At 42.1% G+C, this 19,947-nt stretch overlaps 1 protein-coding gene across 1 annotated transcript; it reads left to right on the plus strand.

Moving 5' to 3' along the window:
* Nucleotides 1-1,832: 1,832 nt before the first annotated feature.
* On the plus strand, nt 1,833-19,670 carry TNFRSF8 (TNF receptor superfamily member 8). The gene is made up of 11 exons (XM_053962899.1): nt 1,833-1,904; nt 7,424-7,514; nt 9,040-9,165; nt 10,187-10,342; nt 10,445-10,538; nt 11,411-11,685; nt 11,892-12,002; nt 12,539-12,586; nt 14,143-14,168; nt 15,950-16,157; nt 17,332-19,670. Exons 1-11 carry the CDS (start codon nt 1,833-1,835, stop codon nt 17,574-17,576), a joined length of 1,452 nt encoding a protein of 483 aa, XP_053818874.1. The 3' UTR covers nt 17,577-19,670.
* The last annotated feature ends 277 nt before the right edge of the window (nt 19,671-19,947 follow it).

Raw genomic sequence — 19,947 nt, forward strand, 5'->3', positions numbered from 1 at the left:
ATGACATGTTCATCCATGTCATCTTGTTCCATGAACCTTTGTAAAACTTAATGGCATTGCTATCTCAGACAAATTTGAATGAAGTTATCCAGGGGGTTAAAAAATTATTGATACCATTCATTAAAAAGGAACAAATAGACATATATATATCAAAAAAGCTCAATATGCTCATTTCAGTTTTCCAATGGGAAACAGGCCAGAAAACTCTCCCTGGTGCCAGTTCTGGGAAGGTCTTTTACACACAGATTTTTCTACTCACCAAAGTAATTGTTGCATCAGATACTTTGACTTCAGCAGTGTAACTTAAACCTTCCAGGCTCTCTGTGATGTTGGTGCCTGTCCTTTAGCTAGAAAAGCTTGGATGGGGCCTTATAAGAGAAAAAAAAAAACACAGAGGGGAAGGAAAAAATACAAACAGATCTCATCAATTGTCCTGACTACTATGTTATTTGAAACTGCATTAATAAATTGGGATAATTGCCTAATGGCATATTACTACAGAAGATTAAGGTGTGTTCTAGACCATTATTTAATTAGGAAAATCAAGGATGTAATAATTTGGCATTGAAGTTCTTAGTTGTCTCTATAAGGCATACCTACCCCGAGAGCTTCTATAGCTAAGAGAGCTTAGAAACTGAGCAGTACCCTGGCAGAGCAGAGAGATGCATTGTGTGTCACATACACCGTGTGCAGTGTGCTGAAAATGCCTGGGGTTTATCTGATGGCATTCTGGAGAAAGAAAGCTAGGTAGTTAAAATTGTTGTAGCTGTGAGTTGAAAATATTCACACAGAGTCCCTGTTGGTTGTGATGGCAGTGAGGTAGCTGTGGATCTTTAGTAAAATAATAATTTATCTGACTTTCAGTATTTTCTCATTTCTTTTGTTGTTGGTGCGAAGCAAAGAAAAAGCAACCCAGAGGTGTGAGAATTCAAATTGTCATTATTTTCCTGTGTACCTCAGATGGTTTTTAAGGCACTTGGCCTTTTTGAAGTGGCTAACCTTCACTTTTGACAAAACTTCTAGGGCAGATAAGGAGGCTTCATGATATCTTCAACCCCCTGAAATATTTCCAGGCGTCAGAAAAAAAACATTCAGAGTAACAAATGAAAGTGAATGAAATGATGAGTAGCAGTCTTAAGGATGATTGTCATCAACAGGAATTAATTTCTCCTGGGATTGGAGGAAAGGGAAGCTTTCTCAAGGGGAAGGTCTGTAGTATGCTGGTATTTGAAGTGGCAATGTGTAAAGCCTAAATCTTAGAGGAGTCACCATGGTTGATTGTGAGTCTTCACCCACTCACCAAACAGGAGTAAAATGACTGTACTGAAAGAATTAGCGTTTCTTACTGGGAACTTCCTTGAGGCTTGGTTGCAACTCTTGAAATAGTGACTGCTGGATGGGGCAGGGCTTGGACTTGTGCCTGGCCAAGGCTTTGGGGTGGTGGAGTGCTCTCTGAGGGCAGCACAGATGACTCAGGAGCCTGTGCACAGCCAGCCGTGTGCCTTGGGTGACAACCTTGATTCTCACAACCGGCTCGCAGAAACTCACAGCACCAGGACTAGACACGGAGGTAGTTTTGTTTTGCTCTATTTTTACTTTTCTCTTTTGTGGCAGCCCCCCCCTCCCCCTTCCTTCTAAATTGTTTTCTCAACCCAGTTGAGTCTCAAAGCCTATCTCCTGCTTGTCTTGAACAGCTGGAATGTCTCTGGACTGAATGAACAGGCAAGGAGCATGACTTGGTGGCACCGTGGAAGGGTCTCAGCCTCCAGAAGGGACAACCCATCTGTCTCACCTGCAGTGCTGGGAGCCAGGGACATTTAACACCACCTCAGATGGCTGCCTGCAGCCTGCCTCTGGGACTGTGGCTCCTGCTGCTTCTCCAGGACGTCCAGACAACCCCACAGGTAAGGCAGGGGACTCCAGGATCCTGCAGCTCCTCAGGACATGGGAGCCTGGTGAGGTCTGGGGCACCTGGGGCTGCAGAGCCACCCTGCCCTTCAGCTGGGTGTTGGGGTGGGTGTCCACAGAAGCAGGGTTTGTGCAACACAGCGGGTTAAAGGTGGTGAGCAGAGCTCTCAGGAGATAAAGGTATAAAGCAGAGCAGCCAGGAGAATTTGCCCTCTCTGGGACCTTTACAGGCAGGAGTGTGGGATATGAGCTATGATCTGCATCTTGTTTGCACTGCTAGAGCTGCTGCAGTCCAGGCACATCCCAGCTGGGGAGTGAGGAAAGGTTTCAGAGGGGTGGGGGGCTTTTATTTTTGCCTGTGTGCTCGGTGACAGGCACATTCCTTGCAGAGCTCGGTTCAGAGGGCTGCTGCCCACTCTGCTGCTGCAAGTCAGGAGGGGCAAATTGAAATTTACACCCCCCACCCTACTGACACTGACTTCCTCATGAATCCACTACTATTTCTGAATCAAAAATCACTTCAAATAGACACAACCCACTAGCTGTACTCAGCTGATGCTGTAGATGCACACCAGCTCCCTGTTCTGATCCTATCAGCTCTTGTGGGTTTGCTTCCACCCACACACTGCCACTTATCCCCTCCTCCTGTGGATCACATGGCAATGAGCCCACAGCACCTGGCATAAATCCAGGTGATTTCCCTGACTGACACTTAAAAATTCACATTTAAAAAGTAGAAAGGTCAGGTGCAGAGAGACTGCACAGGTGAAGTCACGTAGGTGAGTATTTGCAGGGAGTGTTGGATTGGAAATGAGCCATATTCCCTTACAGTGGAAATACAAGCATATATTAGCCCAAGAGACCTGTCAGTACACAGTAACTGAAAAATCCAGCACACCACTTGGGCTGACAGATTTTTTTTACAAGACACTGACCCCAGTTAAATCTTTGAAAATAACCAAGTTCTGTACCCTCTTCATAGAGGATTTGAAAAAGACCCTTCTGGTTCTTTTGATAAGAGTAGGAGTTTGCTCTTGTGTCTTTAGTTGTAAATTCCCCTCCCACATTGCAAGCTTGGTTTACTTTCCCCATGTTGTCTGTCCTGACACTGTCTCCTTCCTGAAATGCAGATGGATGTGTTCTATGGGATTGGAGTCTGTAATTCCTGCTCACCAGAGGAATGCTTGGGAAGGCATTCTGATAAGCTCATCCAGTGTGCTGAATGCAGACTGCTTTAGAAGGAAAGCCATTAGAAACAAAAAGATTACAGTTTTTGACATCACTTTTGGTGGTTTGTTCACAAAATGAATGGGGCAGAGAGAAAATTTGGTTTTCTGATACTCATTGTCAATAGTCAGACTCACTGTAAAGTTACCACAGACATTGCTGGGATAAGGAACTGGCTTGGCACTGTCCTGCCTTGCCTCTCTTGCAGCAATACTTGCTCTTACTGCTAATGGAGTACAAGTGTTACTTTCTGATGTGAGCAAGTCACTGTTTACTGGTCATGTTTTTAAACCATGTTCCATCTTACCTCAGTCCACAGTTTGGGTTTTATTTCTTTTTATATTCAGAGAACTCTCACTTGTTGATAATTTCTTTACTACCAAGTAAATGAAGCTTGACTACTTGAAGCTGTAGATTATCAGCTTTTTCTGTACTGTCAGAATTTGGATAGAAGCTTGACAGACAGTTAACTGTTTTGCTGCAGTATTAGTCAGTTCTAGAATAGCCACTGCTGGTAGATTTTTTTTTTTTTTACGGTAATATTCTTTCTTCCTGACTTACAGCTCATTTGTAGCAAGCCCAATTTCTTACTTTGCCTCACAATCACTTTTTCTCTATGAGTTTAAAAAACCATAAATAAGTGAGTCAAACCTTGTCCTGACCGAATTGCAGAGTAGCCACTGAATTCAGCACCACCTTTACAACTGCCATTATTTAAATTGGAATAGCAAACATTTCTGTAGAAATAAGGAAAGTCAGAAGAGCTGTAAAAATCCTATTTGCTAAAACCAATTCTCTCAAGCAAGTGCTGAAAAAACCCAAATACTTTTGATCTATATGTTTGCTTTATTTAATTAGTCCTTGATCTGCAATGCATTCAGAAAAGAAAAAAAATAGTTGACTTGCTGAGTGACTGAAAGCTCTAAGTGCATGTCACAGAGCAGTCCAAGCAGGGTAGGAATTGCCATCGTTCCTTTCACAAGATGAATTCCAGCTCCTGCTAAATCCAAAGCCTTTATTTGAAGAGAAAGTCAGAGAGAAGGATGAAGACCTCCTGCCCACCACAGCCACGTGCCTTACTCCAATACCTGTGTGATCTTCCTCGAATGTTAAGGGTTTTTTTTTTATAATACACATTTACAAACAGATAAGTTGCAATGACAATAGCAGATGTTATTGCAATAAAACTGGTCCTTCTGCACTGACCCCTTAGAGAATGCTGGGGACCAACCTTCCTGCTGAGTTAAGAGCAGAACTTTGCATCATTGCCTTGCTGTTACAGGTCATGTTAGGAGTCAAACAGTTTTAGAATTTGGAGGGAAAATGACAGGAATAGGGGCATGGTGACTGTTATTTATCACTGAAAGGATCTACACTCATTCTTATACTCATGAAACACCTCTACTGAACAGATGCTGACTTACAGGCATTTTGCTCATGGTTTAGATGTGATGGGGTCTTCAGAAGGTGGCTTCCCAGTCCTAGACATCTTGCCATGGTTTGTTAAAATGAATTTCTGTTGGACTAAGTTTTGATTTAGAGATGGGGTAATTGAGAGGTGTTCTTTCACAGCAGAGCACCTGGGCTTTGGCTCAGTAGCAGTGCAGGTGGCTACAAAGCTGTGCTTGTAGCTTGACAGCAGCATTTGTGGAGGAGCCATGGATGACCTGACTAATGTGGGTGGCTGTAGTGCAGAGCTGCCCTCCCGTGGAAAGGGGGAAAATGAGCTTGAGTACTCTCTCAGAAGTATATCTGCATAATCTGTTTAGTATGTAGGCCTAGTTCATGCAGTGATTTATCACTGCACTACCATCAGTTCAAATTCATAATCAGAATGTTGGAACCAGGAGCAGAATCTAATATTAAACTCCTGATTTTCATATTCTTGGCAAGGTAACTTTTTAAAAAGCTGTTTTCTCACATTTTTACACAGACACTATTATTTTATTTAAACCCAAAACCAGACAATTAAATAAACTGTAAGCTTATGTGCTGCATTAGTAATTAAATAATTCAAGGGTTTGTACTCTTGTTTAAAATTCAGCTTCATTTGCAGCCAGAGTTGGTTGCCCAGGAGAACCAGGAAGAAAAAAATAGGTATTTGTGGTGACTTCCCACAGCTCTTGCAGAGAAACTAATCCAGGCATGTCACCCTGGTTATCAAGAGTTTTCTAAAGCCTTCTGAAAGTTTACATTCTTGTAGAGAACTTTCTCACACAACTTTCTGTAAATAACCTATTGTTTTGCATTCTTTCATAGAGGCGGAGAAATTTGATGTACAGGTAGTTTGTCCAGTGTCGTTGGAGAGGTGGCACGTTCACCCTCCAATCCACTGGCATCTTTTGAGAACTATAAAAGATTGGAGTCAGAAAAAAATAAATTAGTCTCTTCATCGTGACCAAGGCTGTGGTGCGTCGTTTTTGCTTGTGTCATTTGGTGACACAGGCTGACTTAGCTACAGCCAGGATGCTGCTGTTTCTTGAATTTTCTTTACAGAAACAGTTAATTCACTAAGTAACTCAGGACTGACCCTTTGTGAGGTGACTGGTCATTTCCTGTTGCTCCTGCCTGGCCAGGGCACCCCTGCACACAGACATGGGGAGACAGCTCTTCCTTCTCCTCCAGTCCAGGGCTTCCTCCTCAGAGCAGGAAAACACCGGGTGCCCCTTGGTAAACGTGCTTTGAGTCAGGCAGAGCAGGCAGAAACCTGCTCTTGTCTCCACACTCAGCTACAAACTGCTTGTAGGAAGCTCAGGGGTTACAGTGCAGAGATGTGTCAGCGTTCTCACTTCTCTTACTGGGCTTGGATGAAATTTAATGCTTTTGTATGGATTTGTCCCTTTGTATGGCTTTGTTGGCCCCAGTTAAGAAGTGACACCTAGATTATTTCCCTTCTAACCCAATAACTGACCCCTAAAGACCTGCAATGTGGATTTTTCTACCCAATTACAAGATACCATCCAAACCCATGAAGAAGGAGGAAGGAAAAGGAACATGAGACAGCACCCTATACCCTCCATCTTGTCCCCATCTACAACATACTAAAAATCCTAAAACCTCATTTATTTCTCACCCAAGTGACATTCTATACTACTCTCTATAATCTGTTCCACACTTTTGAGGCCTCTAGTTTATTTTGAGGCTTTGGAGGATTTCTCCATGAATGAGGGTCAAAGTCAGTGCTTCCCTGGGAGCCAGAACCCCTCAGGGCAGAGAAAGAAATATTCCCCTTGCCCTGGGTTTCCACAGTTTTGATATGTTTCTATTTCTTGTTCTTCTGTTGATTTCCTTCTTGACTGAAAGTTCCTGTTTTCTGATGGAAGTTAAATAATTTTTATATTTTGTGTATATTAAATAGGAGAACAGGCTGTGAAATGAGTTAGGTAGTGAGACTCTGCAGAGTGCACAAAGGCAGCAGGTGACAGCAAGTATTATTTCAAAGACCAGTGGGAAATTCATTGGCAGAAAGTGAGATGTAGAGTTTCTGAAATATTTAACTACTCTACCAGTATCGTGTGGGAAAATCTCCAGGGAATCTGCTTATCAATTCTTAACCAAAAAACCCCAAAAAAACCCTCTGCTAAAAAAATCACTGTTCATACCTTCTAGTAAATACTGAAAATGAAATTCAGATAACAACACTTTTAGGGGATTCTTAAGGGAGATGCCAAATTCAAAAATCAGGTTTTCTCATCAGAACACTTGTAGCACTGTAATTTCCCAGAGCATGTCATGGCCCAGCCATACAAAAACTAAATCTTATTATGTGCTTCTTCTTACAGGTTGTAGCTGGGTCTCATTTTGTAAGTTAATATCAAAACTATTTTATGGTGTTTTTTTTTTTAAACTAAATGAATATCGGTTATGTAGTGATGAAAGGTTATTTCTGAAAATCTTCACTCACAACAGAGTGGGATCAGTTATTTGAATAAGGGCTTCATCATGGGAGCATTTGCATCATTCTTTTAAAATAATTTATTGGTTTATAATAGACACTTAGGTTGCTAAATTCAAACAGTGTGACTGCATAAGTAACAGAAAACTTGGATACTGCCAATAGGAATGACCTCTGTGGATGACACTTTAGCTCCAATTAACATGAAATCTTTTTTTTTTTTTTGCTAACTGCTGCAATGTTTCTAAAGCAAGTGCAGACAATAATTTTCAAAAAACTGTGGGCTTTTCCTTACTGTCTGCAACCACCATTGCTTGAGACAGGCATTGGGATCTACTCTAGTACAGAGTTAATTATTTTCTAATTGTGTCTTTTGTCTCTTTCAATTCCTAGACATCATTAACCCCACGCCATTCCTGTGACACACTAGAGAACTGGTTCTATGATGAAACTTCACAAAACTGCTGTTACCAGTGTCCCTCAGGTATGTTTATAATTCAGCCAAATATGTATGGAGCCCTTCTCATGGAGGCAGTAGGAACCCTGTGTATCTGCAGAGTTGTGTTTTGTCCCTGAAGAAAGGGGCAGTGTCATGAATCACTCTCTAATGTGGCTCCAGATGTGAATCTCTTCCCCACTGTCCTGCTCCTGTGTAGTCTGCATGCAAGCCAGATAACGTGATAGAACTTGTATGGGATTTATCACTTCACTTGACACTGAAGTAGCCAGGTCAAAGAATTCATTTCAAACTTGCCCCTGGGTGTGAATTAGCACAGTGAAATTAGGCTAAACGAGTTTCTTCTCAGAGATAAAAAAATATAAAATGAAGGTATGGAAAATCTGACATTATTCTCATAGTCACAACAGTTTAGAAAGTGTCTCACATGAGGGAGGAAACAGGCCCTTGCCAGGGGACACATTAAGCTGTGCTAGAAGCTGGGTGTGACTCAGAGGCACATAAGGTCAGCAACAGGAAGCACCTTGGTGAGACAAGAGTTCTGGGAACGTCTGCAACTGCCCCACTGGCCAAAACCCCCTCAGGGGGTGGGTATTTTGTGGTACTTCAGCACCATCTGTATCTTCTTGCAGAAGTAATTTTCTTTTGTTTTTCTTAAAGGAAATTTCTGACCTGTACTTGTGTTCTGATGATACAGAGGGCTTTAGTGTTTGATTGCCAGAATTTGCATCCAGTTCCATCAGGATTCCCAGGACATCTTGTGCTGCTGGGCACACCACTAGAGTCTTGCAGAAGTTGTAGATGTAAATCAGAGCAAGGGATGGAGAAAATGGTCCAATAAAAGAAAAAATGGGTGGGGATGTGACTTTGACAGTCCCAAGAAAAGCTCTTTTCTTCTACAAAACCATACTTTGCCAAAGCTCCTGTCATGAGGGATGGCATAGTAAGGTTGGGTGAGAAGCAGAGAGATCTGATTTACAGCTGTAAATCAGGCTGTAATGAACCACCAGTATCCATCAGTTCACCTTTGCTGATTCTTTATTGCTACATCCTTATGTCAGTCCTGGACTCCTCCACAATAAAAGTTACAAGAATCCTTTTCCTAAGAATCCTTTTAATCGTCCACTACTCCTTCAAGCACTAACCTGTTCATATCTGCTACTAACTCAGCTGCTCACTGCAAAGAAAGAGGAGCTTTTCTAAAAGTCCTTCTAACCAAATGAGGAAGAGGAGGAAACATGAAACCCAGCTCTCTGGGAACTTAGCAGTGGCAGGACACTGGCCCTCATGGAGACTTGGTTGTCTTCTCTGTCAGCAAATGACTTGCCATCTGCCCATTCTGCAGCAGCCCATTCCATGGGATTATGTCCTGGCCCTGTACCTTAACACTTGAATGGGAAAGGCAAAAATGTCCTAGAGAAACCAAATAACTAAGAGAAGACTGTGGTAATGTGTCTAACAGGTAAACAAGCAGACAAGAACATTTCAGGATGGTTTTCTGCCCATTTTGGATAGATATCTTATATATTTTTCTTTTTTTTTTTCTCTCCAGGCTATGTTAAAAAGAAAGCATGTCCTCGGGATCCAGCTAAAGACTGCATGACATGTGGACCTGATCAGTATTTGAACAATAAATTCCAAAAGCCACGATGTGATGCCTGTGTGTTATGCTCAAAAGGTTTGCTTTTCTCCACACATACCTCACAGTTACGTTCTCTCTCTGTATATTTTATTTACACTTAATTTGTATTTTATTCATTTAGAATTTCCACAGCAAAATTATCCATCCTTTGTTACCGAGTTAGACAGCAGAATGTTACCTTGCACATAATCCATGTTACTGCCTGTGTCACCTGGGACTACCAAAATTTCTCCCCTCCAATGCTATCCCAGTCTGGTTTCTGCTTTCTGTCTCATGTTACAAGCTGTTATCTACAGGCTTCTCTAATTTTTCATGACTCAAATTGCCATCATATGGCTTTAAGCTGAAAGAGGGCAGGTTTAGATTAGATACTAGGAAGAAGTACTTCCCCTGGGAGGGTGGTGAGGCCCTGGCACAGGGTGCCCAGAGCAGCTGTGGCTGCCCATCCCTGGAAGTGTCCAAGGACAGGTAGGACAGGGCTTGGAGAAACCTGGGACAGTGGAAGGTGTCCCTGCCTGTCACTATTGGACATGAACTGAGGACACAGAAGCTTGGTAAGTTCAAAAGAGAAAAAGACCCAATTTTATTCAAATATCTGGTATTCATGGAAGTCCAAAGGTGACCATGGATTGGAGGATGGAATTACCACCTCTCCAACCACACTGGTCCAAAGATCAATCAATCATTTCTCTCCACCCACAGAGAAATATGTAAACTATTCTATTTATACGTGAAATTGTGTGGGAACTCTGACTCTCAAATATGTAAACATTATCAGAAGGCTAAAGAAGTTTCATGAGAACTTTAAAACTTGCAAAAGAACTATAAAAGAAAACTTAACACTTTTGAAAATCAGGGCAACACCTGCCCATGGCAGGAGGTGGAATGAGATCAGTGTTAAACTCATCTTCAGCGCAAACCAGTCTGTGACCATGAGGAGGGACAGCAGCTTTTCCTGCTTCCCGAGCCTTAGAACTGGTGTTGCTCAGCTTTGGCCCCAGTTTACGTTTCCCTTGCAAGGTGATCCTTTGTCACTGCATGTGTTTCTTGCCCCCAGAGCTGGACCTTGTGGAGAAGCAGCCCTGCTCCTTCAACTCCAGCCGCGTGTGCGAGTGCCGGCCAGGCCTGTTCTGCCAGCTGGCCGTTGTGAACAGCTGCACGCGCTGCCAGCACCACTCTGCTTGCAAGCCTGGCTTTGGAGTCAAAGTCAGGGGTAGGGCTTCTCACCTGTCCACTTTACCTTTCCTGGTCCTGGCCATAGGCCTGGACCTGATGCATTTTGTTTGGTCAGTCCTCAGCCCTGGTTTTTATTCAGGCACCTCAAAAAATGACGTCATTTGTGAAGAGTGCCCTCCTGGGACCTTCTCTGATCAACACTCCAGCACAGACATCTGCAAACCCCACACCAGGTAAGTCTGTGCTTCTTTGATGGGACTGACTAATTGATTGAAATTAATAAAGGATGAAATAGGGTATGTCACTTCTGGTGCAAAGTATACAAATTCTTAGAAGCAAGGGAATCACTATGGGCTCATGTGCAGAGGTTAGAAGGCCTCTCTTAGTACCTGTTGTAGGAACATGCCCTCTGTTGATGGAGTAAACAAGTCACCCTTTGTCTCCTTAAAAAGGAAAAAAGCCCAGAAGTTTCTCTCCTCAATTTGGTTAAAAGACACCTCATAGGACCTTGGGGACTTCACCTCAAACTTAAGGACACCCAATTGGGCAGGAGCCAGAAAGTCCCGCCTAAGCAATTCCCTAGAAAAAGAAGAGAACAAAAGAAGCAAATCGCTTTTGTGAAGTGTTTTAGCAGGAGCAAGAACCCCTTGCCCTGGCTCAGTTTTTCTCTGTAAAGAGCTTTGGTTTTTTTGCATTTTATTAAAACTTTTCTGTTTCCAACACTGTCACAGGAGCCATCCTGCTACTTTTATGCCACCTGAGGTAGCTGAGCTATCTAGGGTGTAATACTTATCTCTGAGAGCTTATGAGACCTGGCTCAAAGAGACCAAGTATTAACCTGTTACACAGCTCTGGGCTGGAGGAACAAGGGAAGGAAGGAATCCTGCTTGCCTCATTTTTAGTTTACTAAGTCCTGTGGAATTGCACACCTGTGTGAGTAGCAGCTTTGCATCCAGGCCAAGAATTAATGCCACAGGGATGAGAAGAATAATGACTTTTACACGGAAAGCAATAATTGCAGTTGGTACAAAAATGACCACGGGGATGTTTGTCACATGGAAAACACTTGTAGCACGGCAATGACACTTGTTCTTTTCATACCCAGCTGTGCCAAGTTGAACAAAGTAACGCTAAGGAAAGGAAATGCCACACACGATCAAGTTTGCCTGGACCAGCTGCCCACTTACCTCACCCCAAGCACTTTGTCCGTGAGATTCAGCAATGAAACAAATAACTTTGACCTGAGGATGTTTAAGGAGAACCTGGTGACCTCTGCTAGTGGTGACCTAAGTGTCACAACAACTGAAAATCCCAGTTCAACTCCTGAGGAGAAAGCTGGCACTTCTCCCACCTCAGCCAAGGGGGAGATGACAACAGGAGGTAACAAAGACACAGCATTTACTCTCTCCAGCACTTTTTATTTGGAAGTATCTTTGGTAAACACAATTTTTATGTGGGAACTTCCTGCAAATCCCCTCTGACTCGTGAAATGATGTCTATGGTCCTATGTTCAAACACGTGGATCTGCTGAGGGCTTTCCCTCTGCCTTTTCTCAGCCTGTCCTGTGCTCCCTCTCTGTGCTGTAGGTGTAGTGCTTTGGGCAGTGGTTCTCTCTGTGACACTGCTTCTTGGGGGCATGCTGGTATTTTGGAAGTGGAAGGTTTGCAAGAAGCGGATCCTCGTCCTCAGAAGAAAGCGTGAGTTCTTCGAGCTGTAACGCGTGATGTGCTGCTTGATCTGCCAGACAGCAGATAGAAACTCAAATGTGGGGATATTTGTGGAGGTCACTGGGGAAGAGAATGTTCTCTACAGGCCAGATAAGGGTTTAAGGCAAGCTGCTCATGCGGGATGTTGGAGAACATGAAAGATGGAAGCAGCTGTGAATTTAGAGAGGGAAGCAGGGGACAACCTACAAGAGGGGAAAGGTAACTAGCTGTTTCTTCTCTCAGCACAGACATTAGGATTAAATGATACCTGAAGTGTTATGTGAGTAGGTTTTGGTTCTGGAAACAGAACTGGGCTTTGAGCATGAGAGCAAGGGTGATTTTTACTGACACTGACAGAGCTTTGCCTGGTGATACATGTGGGGTGTGTCTGCAAAACCACATTCCCTCTTTTATAGAAAGCAGGATGTGCACGTTGTAGGTTGGTTGTAGATCTGTGGGTGTGGTGAAGCTGTTGGAGCCTTCAGGCTCCATGGTGAGTTTGACTAATGAAAGGTTTCTTTTATCAGCACACCTGCATTCGGTCATCGCACACAAATACGTGCTCAAGTCTCAAGGTCAGTGACTGATGGGCCAGCAGTGCCATCCTTATGTCTGAAGAATAAGTAGATAGCTTAACGTGGCATTTTCTTCTATAGAATTTTAATTTAAAAAGTGGAAGCTTCTCCTGTCACATGTATGTCCCTGCTGCCATGCAAGAGGCCAGTCCTGTTCCTCCTGAGCAGGCAGGGGACACGCTGGATGTGACCTGGTGCCAGCAGATGGCACTTTGTTCCCACGGCAGCTGAAGGGTTGGCTGATGTGTCAGTGCTGGAAAACACCCGATTGATTTCGGGACAGTCAAATATGGGAGATGTGTTCAGAAAAAAAAAAACCTTCCCAGATCCCATAAAGTGCAAACATTTAACCCATTTAGCTGATCCCTTCTCAGCAATTCCACTGCCACTGCCAGATCTATTCTCTATTGTGTCAGATTCTAATCACCACACAGCAGAGCTTTCTATATTCATTCATTCATTCAGGAATACAATTTAAAACCTCTTGTGTGCAGCTTAATTTTCTCAAAATGGAATTTTTTCTCCCTCACTTGCCTTGCCTGTTACTGTGTAGCATTACAGAGCTGATGCTCTGAAAATAAAGGTGACTGTACATCAGGATGAAATTAGTCACTAAGTCTGAGCCCCCCTACCTTCATGGTGCTACAGAGTGTTGTACACTCCCTTCTCACCTCTCTTCTTTGCCCACTGTTCCCTGTTAATGGAACTGTGCAAAAAATCCCACCCCCTTAATAATCATCTGACAGTATGATGAACTGACCTAACTTGTTAGTCCAGTAGAAAGTTATTAATTTTTTCTCTTTTTAATAAGCTTGTATTGTTCTTATCTAGACCATTTTATCAGTGCATTTTTTCATGAGATGAATACCTGTGGTGTGGGAACAGTGATGCAAAAGGCTTTGGGGACAGCAGGATATCACAGTCCTGGCAACCTGGATCTCCTTAAGGCATAGAGTAGGAAACATCTGATTATGCAAAAGCTTTTACTTTAGTCACCAGTAGTATTCCTACTGACTTAGTTTATACAGTAAGGAATTGTATACTTTCAAGTACAAGTTCTGAAAACACTACCAATAGTATGGTTTAATCTGTATACTGCAGGCTATTACAACTTCAATAAATTTGTGGGTATAAACAGTGTTAATTTCTATTCTAAATATATTCATTTGTGATAACATTGTCACTGTTCCTAGAAGGTCTTGGAGGGGTGCTGGGAAACTTATTAATTTTTTATCTTTTTAATAAGCTTGTATTGTTCTTATCTAGACCATTTCATCAGTGCATTTTTTCATGAGATGAGTACCTGTGGTGTGGGAACAGTGATGCAAAAGGCTTTGGGGACAGCAGGATATCACAGTCCTGGCAACCTGTCACTGGGGTTGACCTCAGGAGTGTCATTTCAGTGTGCCCTGAGTTTTAAGAAAACCATCATGCATATGGGGTGGGCAGTGGAGTGGTCTAGGAAGTACATTGCTAGGTGATCTTTCAGAGCATATATTAACATTCTTGTGATTTTGTGAGGTTTCTTCTGATAATGTTTTTACTTTCCATTGCAGGTTCAGATCTCGTGAACAAATGTGCAGTAAGTGTGAACAATATTCCAGAACAGATCACTTTCCATGCCTAAGTAAATCATGTTATTTTCAAATGTCCTGTCTAAAAAGTGCCAGCCTTTTAGTTTGGACTTCCTGCTACAATATGTAATAATTTAGGTGGGATGAGATGTGAAAGGACTCAATACTTTCATGACTTGAGCTGAGGTTAATGTGGTGTTAAATAATGTGATGCTGCCTGTTGTAGTTGAGATGGAGACAATACAAAGCAACACTCAATTTTCAGAAGGCATCAAGCTGTTTTTATTATAGCATGCATGCTTTTTATACATTCTTACAAAACTCATAAGTTTACACTTTACTCATTGGTCAGGAAAGACAAACAAAGTGCTCATTGGAACAGGCAGTTGCAGGTTGCTTTTATTTATCCTTCTTTCTTCCTTGGTTTCTATGTCAACAACCTTGGAAGAAAATTCTTTCAGAGGTAAACATGGATCCTCTTATCAAACTTCTCTCTGGCTCCCAAAGGTCACTGTAAAACCTCTTCCACAGCTGCCAGTCTTGCTTGTGAGGGGATTTGGTTTGGTGTTAAGGCATTCATGGTGCATTCCATGGGACAAGATCTGAAATCACTAGATGAACATGCCTTTTCTTCCTTCTGGGAGAACTTTGTGTGTCAGTCCCATTTTATCTTACTGCTCCAGTCACACAGATGGGATTTGTGCTTCTCTTCTCTCTCCCTCCACACCCCCTTCCCTCTGCAGGATTTGGCATGGCTGTGGTATGGGTACACAGTGGGTTTGGTTTGTCATGCCTGCAGGACAAGCTCCTGGTGTTACAGTACATTTTGGAGACGAACAGGACAAGCATCAGTCAATATGGCAACAGAAAGCAGTTCCTCAGCTGCTGAAATCATCACTGCTTGGTTTGATTTCCTCTCTGTTAGAGAAGTTACAGCCACTTTCATTCTCTTAGTCTTCTCAGTTTATTAGGCTTGTTATCTTTAAATGTCCAGATCTGCTAAATCACTCTTTAGACTGTTAATTTTTTTTTGTTTTTAAATGAGTTTGTTTTTCAATGTTGTGCATCTGCACACACACAAGATACTGCTTTTTCCAGTCACTCTGGTTGCAATCAGCTGTCATCATTTCAGTGTGTAATTGTTAATTCCTGAATCGTGAGGAGCTTCAATTCTTGCCTCTATAGAGAGTCAGACATGAGCAAGGTTACAAAGTGCACATTTCAAAATCTTTTTTTTATTTCCCAACCTTGTGGAAACAGAAGAAGATCAGAACCACCAGAAAATTGTGATGCAGGACCTTTACCCTCTCTCAGATTCTGATTCCTCTTTTAAAGAATTGCTTGTAATTAATTCTTCATGTGTTAGGTAGTCTGAGCTTGTTTCTTCTATCTGACATTCTGCTGTAGCAATTACATTTTGAAGTTAAATCAGTTTGTCCTCTGGCTTGTTCTGTTCTTCCATAGGAGCATGATAGGTCTTTGCAAAGTCTAAGAGGTAGCTAAAACATATTTTCTTCAGTGGAAATGAGGGACATTGCTGAAAATGTCATCAGAAATCAGAATTCAGCTTAGAAACACTATTTTGAAATATGGTCTTAAGTGATGCAGGAGCCTAGTTTGACATTCCCATACCTGTTAGGTACTTTGGAACATTTCACTCCCTGGGACAGGGGTGCTGGGAAGTACATTCTGTTATCCTGACTGCCACAGGAGCATTCTGTGCACTTGTGGCAATGTCCAAATTGTTTTTACACTCACCTCACCTCTGCTCTCCTGTTTCTATTGGCAGAAGATCATACTGACCACTGACAGTGGGCTAGAAGAGGAGGAGTTAATTGACAGAACCCTTCCTTTGGAAACCAACAATAACTTGGTGTCCAGCACAGAAAAAGCACAGAGTCCTCGTTGGAGTGTGACTGATGTGACACCAAGCAGTGGGAATGCCCCAGACTGCCCTGTGGATTCTCGAGTCAGAGACCACACAAATAACAGAATTGGTGAGTCTTGCTTTTTTTTTGCCCCTTTTGTCATCTTCTTTTCTCTAATTTTCAAAAATGGCACATACTGTCATTCCAAGATTATTAGTAAACTTCAGTGTTCAAATCTCCTAACAAAGATTGTGCTGAATCTCCAGATCTTTGACACAAAAATACCTATTCATTTGAAATATAATGCTTTCTTTTCTTAATGCTTGTCTTAGTCACTCTGAATTTGACAGAAAATTCCCTTCTTCCTCCTTTTCATTCTGGAATATGTAGAATTTACAAAAGAAATTTGAATATGTCAGCTGGAAGCTGATGCTGTAATACCAAATGAGAATTTTACTTAGCTATAATTTTCTTCTCTGGTTTCATAATAATGGCTTGAAATGTATCTCCCATGTGTTCCCATAAAGTCTTTGACCATGGCACAGTGTGGGAGATAAAGTCAGGCAAGGAGCTCATTCATAGGGGGTGAATTCTCACCTGAGACACCATCTGCATGAGACATTCTGGCAGTGCTTCCAAACCCAGTTCTGAGGTTATTTGAAGGTGTTATTTTTCATATTACAAAACCTGACCTTTCCTTACTAAACACCTTTCCTGGTTTTCCTGTGAGTGATGGATTGGGATGAATGTGATGATTTGATTTACCATATCCAAATATCTCCAAGCAATTAACCTACAGTGTCTGATGTGCAGCATCCTTCTGAATTAAGTGCAGTGGTGCAAGCCAGTTGAAAAGTCCTTATTTACCTTTCTGTGAAGGGGTATGACAGCAAGCTGGACCTAAGATTCAGAAAACTTTCTAGTTTATTCTCAGCTAGAAAGAAGCTAATTTCTTTGCAGGTCCTAAGAACCCAGAACTTCTGTACAGTGCTGATCTTTACCCAAAGGTTTCATTTACATGGTGTTGTTTCTTGAAACAGCAGGAGCATAAACCATGGATTCATTAGATCCCAATTTGTTGCTTCTTCTAACAGATTCTTGTGAATATCTTCTGCCTTTTCCACTTTGTCTTTCTCATGTAGTTCCACCTCTAGCTCAGTGGCTTAATCCCATGGAAGCACAGTCTACTTTATCTGAAATGTCCAGAGTCCTAATAAAAATGTTGCATGGAAACCAGAATCAGCCATCTCTGGGGCAGCAGTGACTGTTCACCATTGCTCAGCACTACTTTTTCCTTCCTCAGAAAAACTCTACATCATGAAGGCCGACACTGTTATCGTGGGGTCTGTTTCAGAAATGCCCAGTGGCAAGAACTGTGCTGTTAAAGGATGTGAAAGTAACCTTGATGCCCAGGAGAGCACGGAAGAGGAACTGGAAATGCACTACCCAGAGCAGGAAACAGAGTCTTTTCCAGGGAATGATGTAATGGTTCCTGTGGAAGAGGAGGGAAAGGAATTTCACCACCCTACCACTGCCACTGAGAAGTGACAACCCACAGAGATAGTGTGGGAAGATAGAGAATCATCCAGTGTGACACTAAGGCTGAATTTATGACAAGGGAGGTAAACACACTGTGCCTTAGATTATTGGGAAGCTCCTGGAAAACGCTGAAACACATTCAAAAACGAGAGTGAGAACCTATTTCATCTAACAAATGAGAGGATCATCCAAACTGTTGGCTTTCATAGCTGGCATCAAATACTTCTATTTCCCTGTCTCCCAGTATCATACTGACAACGAATTTGAATCAAAGCTGCATAATTTAGAGGACATCTGGATGTCAGCTGAAGTTTCACAGCTTGCTTTCTCAGTGTGAAGGAATGGATTGAAATCTATATCTGGTTACTTCTATTAGCTGTGAAAATTCTGGCCAGGATTCTGAGTCAAGCTTGAGACTCAGCCATGTTGTTTCTATTCCAATAGTTTCAATTTTGTAATCTGGCATTTTCTCAAGGCTTTAATTTTTGATTGAAAATGATTATAATCTCAGTTTTACCTAGCAGAAACATAAATCTCAAGTTTGTGGACTTCATGTTTATTGAGGAATTAGGATCAAAGGTGCCACACAGGCTCTGAAAATAGAAGGCAAATAAAACTAATTGAAGTCCACTGTACTTTAGGCCATTCTTTCTAGATTTTGAAGTCTGATTCATATTTTTTTTACTACATCAAATCATTAATTAGTGTACAAAATAGTCTCTTCTGATGGAAGCCAAACTGGCTGAACATCTGGCTATTGGATGAACTATGGGTTAAGCCCAGTGTGGAGCCTGTAAAAAGAGAAATGAAGAAAAGAAACTATTTCTCTACTGAAAAAGCGGCACAGCAGTTATTTCCTATAACATTGTTAATATCTACTTGTTTTAGAATTGTTCATAATCATCGGGGTGACCCAGATTTGCATATCCTTTAAAAACAAACCTGTTTGGTGGCCAACTGGCATGCGTTATGCTATTTTTAAATCTTTTGTGCTGCTTGTTCAATAACTGTAAATGTAATAGTGCTGACTATACTTTTGCACAGGACAGTGGAAAAAGAGCAATATGACAAAGTGTGTCTTAATAATCAAAAAGAGGAACCACAAAACCCATTACTTGCTTTGTAGTTTTGTCCTGATCAGAGCACTGTAATAACAGTGCTGCAGCTGCAGCAGCTTCTGTCTCAGAGCGAACACAAGGGCATAAAAACACCTTCGTGGGCCAGACTGGAGTTTGAGCCCAACATTTCATCTCTGACAGTTGCAGGAAGGGATTAGTTAGGAAGACCACAACTGCTGTTTGCATTCATCATAGTTCTGCAGTGGCAGCTGGCATTGGATTAAGGATGTCAAAGAGTTTGCTTCAGCCTTTATTATTCTCTCATATCACCATTAGTTTTTCTTTTCTCTTTTGAATTTCCAAGTACAATCTGCCTCCATAAGCACCTGTGGCAAAAGATTACAGATATCATGCTCTGTGTAAAGGACTTTTAGCACTTTGAAATGGGCCTCTGTCACTAGCCCTTGTCTTACAGAAGTCAGTGAGTTGCTTTTCATTTTTTTCTTTTTCAACCAAGTTGCTTTTGTGATCGATTGTATCTCAGCTTTGATTGAACTAAGCCTCCAGGGTGAGTTCCCATCTTTTCACATCACTCATGAAAGTTTGATGTTCCACTGGCTTGGTCACTTTAGTTGACCTTTTTTACATCGACTTCAACTTCACTACATGCTTCATTTTAGAGAACACCAGTTTGTGAACCCACAAACTGAATAACCACATTTACCTGGCTGTGATTGCTTGGGGCTGTTCTGCAATGACTGTAGTTGTGTATCCCCACTCTGTATATTAATTCATCTTTTTTTACTGGAACAGCTTTCTGAAAGAACCATGTGCATTGCAACCTGCTGGATGTGTAATAGTTAGTTGGTTAATAATGCGGGTAATCTCACTATTAAAAATTACATGGATTTTAAACCATGGCCACACTTTTCCTTTTTGATATGTAAATGTTAAATTGTTGATAATTTCAGTCTCGGAAGAAATATTTTTGCAAGAAAGCCATTTGAAGCTCACGGAGCTCTTAATGGATTAGAGTTTTTCCCAGGAGCAGGGCTGCATTTATAATAAAGTCTGTCTGTACCATCCCGGCTGCGTGTGACACACGAGTGACTGGTACGGTGCGCATTAACGAATACTGGAATGCTGCAAAGCTAACTTTGTACTGTGGGGCCAAGGAGTTGGACTCCGATGATCCAGCTCGGTGTTCTCTGAGTGGGGCTGAAGAGACCCGCACAGGCCGGGAGCCCCGAGCGAGCAGCTCCGCTGTGCGGGCGCCGGGAGCCGCATCCGCCGCAGCGCGGCCGGCCCGGGGCGGTGCCCGC

The sequence above is a fragment of the Vidua chalybeata genome, chromosome 22 (assembly GCF_026979565.1).
Source record: "Vidua chalybeata isolate OUT-0048 chromosome 22, bVidCha1 merged haplotype, whole genome shotgun sequence".
NCBI lineage: Eukaryota > Metazoa > Chordata > Aves > Passeriformes > Viduidae > Vidua > Vidua chalybeata.